Raw genomic sequence first — 4017 nt, 5'->3', positions numbered from 1 at the left:
GTCTGACCCGGAATCTGCTGCTAATTAAACAGCCAATTAGATGTGATGACTGCATCTATTGGTGGATGAGAGCTCGTTATGTCTCAATTCAGTTCAATGCAAGTCAATGGAGGAGGATTACAGCCACATAGAAAAAAATCAACTCTGAGATTAACTACAGAATTCTGAGATTAAAGTCAGACTTTAGAGAAAGACAGAAAAAAATCTAATCTTAGAATTCTGTAATTAAAGTAAATGAATTCTGGGAGAAAAATTCACACAACGCTGTTTGGTTTTCTTCATGTGGCCCCAATCCTCCTCCATACATTTCAATCAATCAATCAATCAATCAATCTATCTATCTATCTATCTATCTATCTATCAACGAATCAATGTCTTTTGAAAATACCACTCTTTAATTTTTCCCTCTCTCTCTCTCTCTTGAAAACACTTGCTGTGTCTCCGCCCCCTTCAATTCAATCCTATCTCATTCTTTATTTCTCTCTCTCTCTCTCTCTCTCTCTCTCTCTCTCTCTCTCTCTCTCTCTCTCTCTCTCACTCAAATTCAAATTTGCTTTATTGGCATGCATGTTTGAAAAAACACAGTTGCCAAAGCATCAGTCAATAAAATAAACAAAAGCAAAACAAATACATTTCAGGGGGTCAAAATTCACAAATTCTTTACAGCGTATAAAACATATTGAAAAAGAAATGGCACATAGGCTACAGATGATATTTTTAAAAAATCATCAATATTACTAATATTACTAATGATGATTCATACATATTGATACATATACGCTCTCTCTCTCTCTCTCTCTCTCTCTCTCTCTCTCTCTCTCTCTCTCTGTCTGGTTTTTATTTCTGTTCAATCCGCGTTATTGACATGTGGATCCTCGTGAGCGGCGCTGCCACCCTTTATAAATAAATATGGATCAATAAATAAATATGGATCTATAAAAAAAAAACAAAAAAACATTAAAAATACTAATAATGGAAAAAAAAATCAAATACATAACAAAGTAAAAGCCGTAGAATCCACCCCCTCCTGCCTCTCTCTCTCTCTCTCTCTCTCTCTCTCTCTCTCTCTTTCACGTTTCTGTCAGTATCTCTCTCCCTCTGTCTCCTCCCTCCCTCTCTCTCCCTCTCTCTCTCTCTCTCTCTGTCAGATCGCAGTGGTACACACGGAGCTGTTCAGTCCTGCTGCTCGGACGGCCACGGACCTGCCCGCCGTCTCTCTCTCTCTCTCTGTCTGTCTCTCTCTCTCTCTGTGTCTCTCTCTCTCTGGGTGTCGGTGTCTCTCTGCCTCTCTCGGCCCGGACATGGTCCCGGGGCTCCGGACATGAGGCTCAGAAATGTCTCCTTCCTGACGGTCTTATTGTTCGGGCTGTGCGGGCTGGTCTCTCTGTCCTGGTACACCGCCTTCAGCAGCTCCAGAGGTAAGCACGGAAAGGAGAGGGGGGGGGGGGGGGGGGGGGGGGGCGCTCGGTTTTTAACGCGCTGCACGCCGCGGTGGAGAGGGGCGGCGGGCCGGCTGCATGGAGGAAGGCAGAGGTTTGGTTCGGCTTGCCGCTGCAGAGAGGGGCGGCCGGCTGCTGGGTGAAGGGAGGTGGAAGGGTCCGGAGGTGGAGGTGAGGAAGATAAGGGAGGGAGCGCTTGGTTTGTGATGCATTACACTAGCAGGGGGGGTGGGGGGTGGAGGGGTGGTGGTGGTGCTAGGAGTGGGGTCGGGATGGGGGGTGTTGCAGCGTGCAGTTGTTTCCTGGTTTGCGTAATTCGCAGCTCCATCAGCAGATGGTGTGTGGATGATGATTTTTTTTTTTTTTTTTTTTTCATGCTGGAGGCTTCAGCAGCTCCAGAGGTGAAAGCAGGGAAGGAGCGCTTGGTTTGTGATGCTGCACAGGTCGATGGGGAGGTGGCAGGAGAGGATGGAGGAGGAGGAGGAGGAGGAGGAGGAGAGGTTTGTGGGGTTTCTGTTTGTTGTGGTTTTTAGTTGGATGAGTCTGTGAGAGGAGGTGAAGATGATGTGGAGATGCTTGCATGCAGCTGCAGAGGTGAAGGAGCGCTTGATTTATGATGCCTCACTGGCTGGGAGGGAGGTGACATGAAGAAGAAGACTATTTGTTGTGTTTTTTTTTTGTTGCATGAGTCTGAGTTAGACGGAGAGATGGCGTGTGGAGGTTTGCATGCAGCTGCTGCAGCCACAGAAGTGAAGGGAGCGCTTGGTTTGTGATGCTGTACATGCTGAGATGGAGGTAGCCGGGTGGAGCAGGAAAGGCTTGTGGGGTTTTATCTGCTGTGGTGTTTGTTCAGTCTGTGGTAAAGGTGGAGATGATGTGTGGAGCTCTGCGTGCAGCTGCAGCAGCTCAAGGGTTAAAGGAGCGCTTGGTTTGTGGTGCATCACCTAGCAGGGGAGCGGGGTCAGGCAGAGGGGAGGTGTTTGGGGTTTTGTTTTGTGTGGCTGAGGATCTGAGGCCGTGTGGAGCTTCACTGTGAGCCAGGTTGCAGAGGGAGAGGAGGAGCGCTTGGTTTCGGGATGCTTCACAATCACACACCGTGGCGGAGGGGTGGAGCTTGCAGCCACTCTGTGCTCCGCATGAGAAACAGATCAGAGCTGGAGGGGCCCCGTCAGCAGCTCCAGAGGTTTTGCAGTGCTCGGTTTTGTAAACCTCACACACCTGGGCAGCGGGGAGGCGGGTGGAGCAGAACGGGGGTTGGTTTGTTTTCCGGTGTTGTGTCAGCTGGCAGCCACTTTCCCCTCACACGTTTTTTCCTGCTGTGTTTGGTTTCCTGCTCAGCTCCACCTGAGAGCCTGGCTGGGCAGGGTGCGCTTGGTTTGTCGTGCACTGCAGCCTGGGAGAGGAGCATGTGTGTGTGTGTGTGTGCAGGAGGAGGTGGAGGAGGAAGGGGGTGTTGGATTTGTTGCAGCAGGGCAGCCGTTTGATGGTGTGCAATAAAATAAATGTGCTGTGGAGGGACAGATGATGCAGGACACACATGAATCATGGGAGATTAGATGCTAGTGTGTGTGTGTGTGTGTGTGTGTGTGTGTGTGTGTGCAAGGGGGGTACACTTGGTTTGCAGGAAGAAAGGGGGTGTTTGATTTGTTGCAGGGTGCAGCCTCACAGCCTGGCTCCTGTAATATTCCTGCAAACAGTGAGTTTACACTGACGGGTTGTTTTATGGTATTCCTATAATATTCCAATAATTTTCCTAAAGGGACATTCAGTGTGTGTGTGTGTGTGTGTGTGTGTGTGTGTGTGTGTGTGTGTGTGTGTGTGTGTGTGTGTCCTGACTTTACTCTGCTGTTACTGAGCTTCACAGTGTTTGTATAATATTTCTACCGGGGCAGACACACGGTGGCTTATGATCCTTCCTGCTATTTTTTAATCTCCTTTACTGTCGCTGTGATATTTCTATAATATTCCCTTCAGGCGCTTGTTTTGCTGCAAAAGGTTTGTACTTTCCTTGCAAAGAAAAAAAAAAAAATCTAAGAGTTACGGTTCTGTTTCTGCTGTCGGCAGGAAGCAGAGTGCCAGCGTCGGGATATTTAGATTTTCTGATGCATTTCGACATGTGGATATATTTAGATATTTATTTACATGTGCGGATACTCAGATTATAATCCAGCTGTGGACTCAGCAGAGGCAACATCACATGTCTTCTGTTTCCTGCTGCTCTGAAACACACACTCCTTTTTGCAGCCTAGACCAGAGTACTACAGAGTACTGCAGAGTATTATGGAGTACTACAGAGTACTGCAAAGTACTGCAGAGTATTATGGAGTACTACAGAGTACTGCAAAGTACTGCAGAGTATTATGGAGTACTACAGAGAACTCCAGTGTGGGAAACAGTTGCATTTCTGTCCAAACGCACCGACTCTGTGCCAAATCTGTGGGGTATCAGATGCAGCCGTGACTCATCTGCCTTCTTGGTGTTACACACACATGCACACACACACACACACATGCACACACACACACACACACACACACACACACACACACAGTGTCAGTGTCGTCGTGTGTTTCCCATC

At 47.9% G+C, this 4017-nt stretch overlaps 1 protein-coding gene across 1 annotated transcript in view; it reads left to right on the top strand.

The window, feature by feature from the left end:
- Positions 1–1172: 1172 nt before the first annotated feature.
- The window catches only part of mgat4b (alpha-1,3-mannosyl-glycoprotein 4-beta-N-acetylglucosaminyltransferase B), a 108954-nt gene continuing 106109 nt past the window's right edge, over positions 1173–4017 (top strand). The window contains exon 1 of the mRNA XM_030062495.1: positions 1173–1418. Within this exon, the coding sequence (XP_029918355.1) occupies positions 1322–1418 (97 nt within the window). The 5' untranslated portion in view covers positions 1173–1321. The remainder of the gene's footprint in view (positions 1419–4017) is intronic.

Source organism: Myripristis murdjan, chromosome 10 (genome assembly GCF_902150065.1).
Source record: "Myripristis murdjan chromosome 10, fMyrMur1.1, whole genome shotgun sequence".
NCBI lineage: Eukaryota > Metazoa > Chordata > Actinopteri > Holocentriformes > Holocentridae > Myripristis > Myripristis murdjan.
This window is presented reverse-complemented; position numbering and strand designations above follow the sequence as displayed.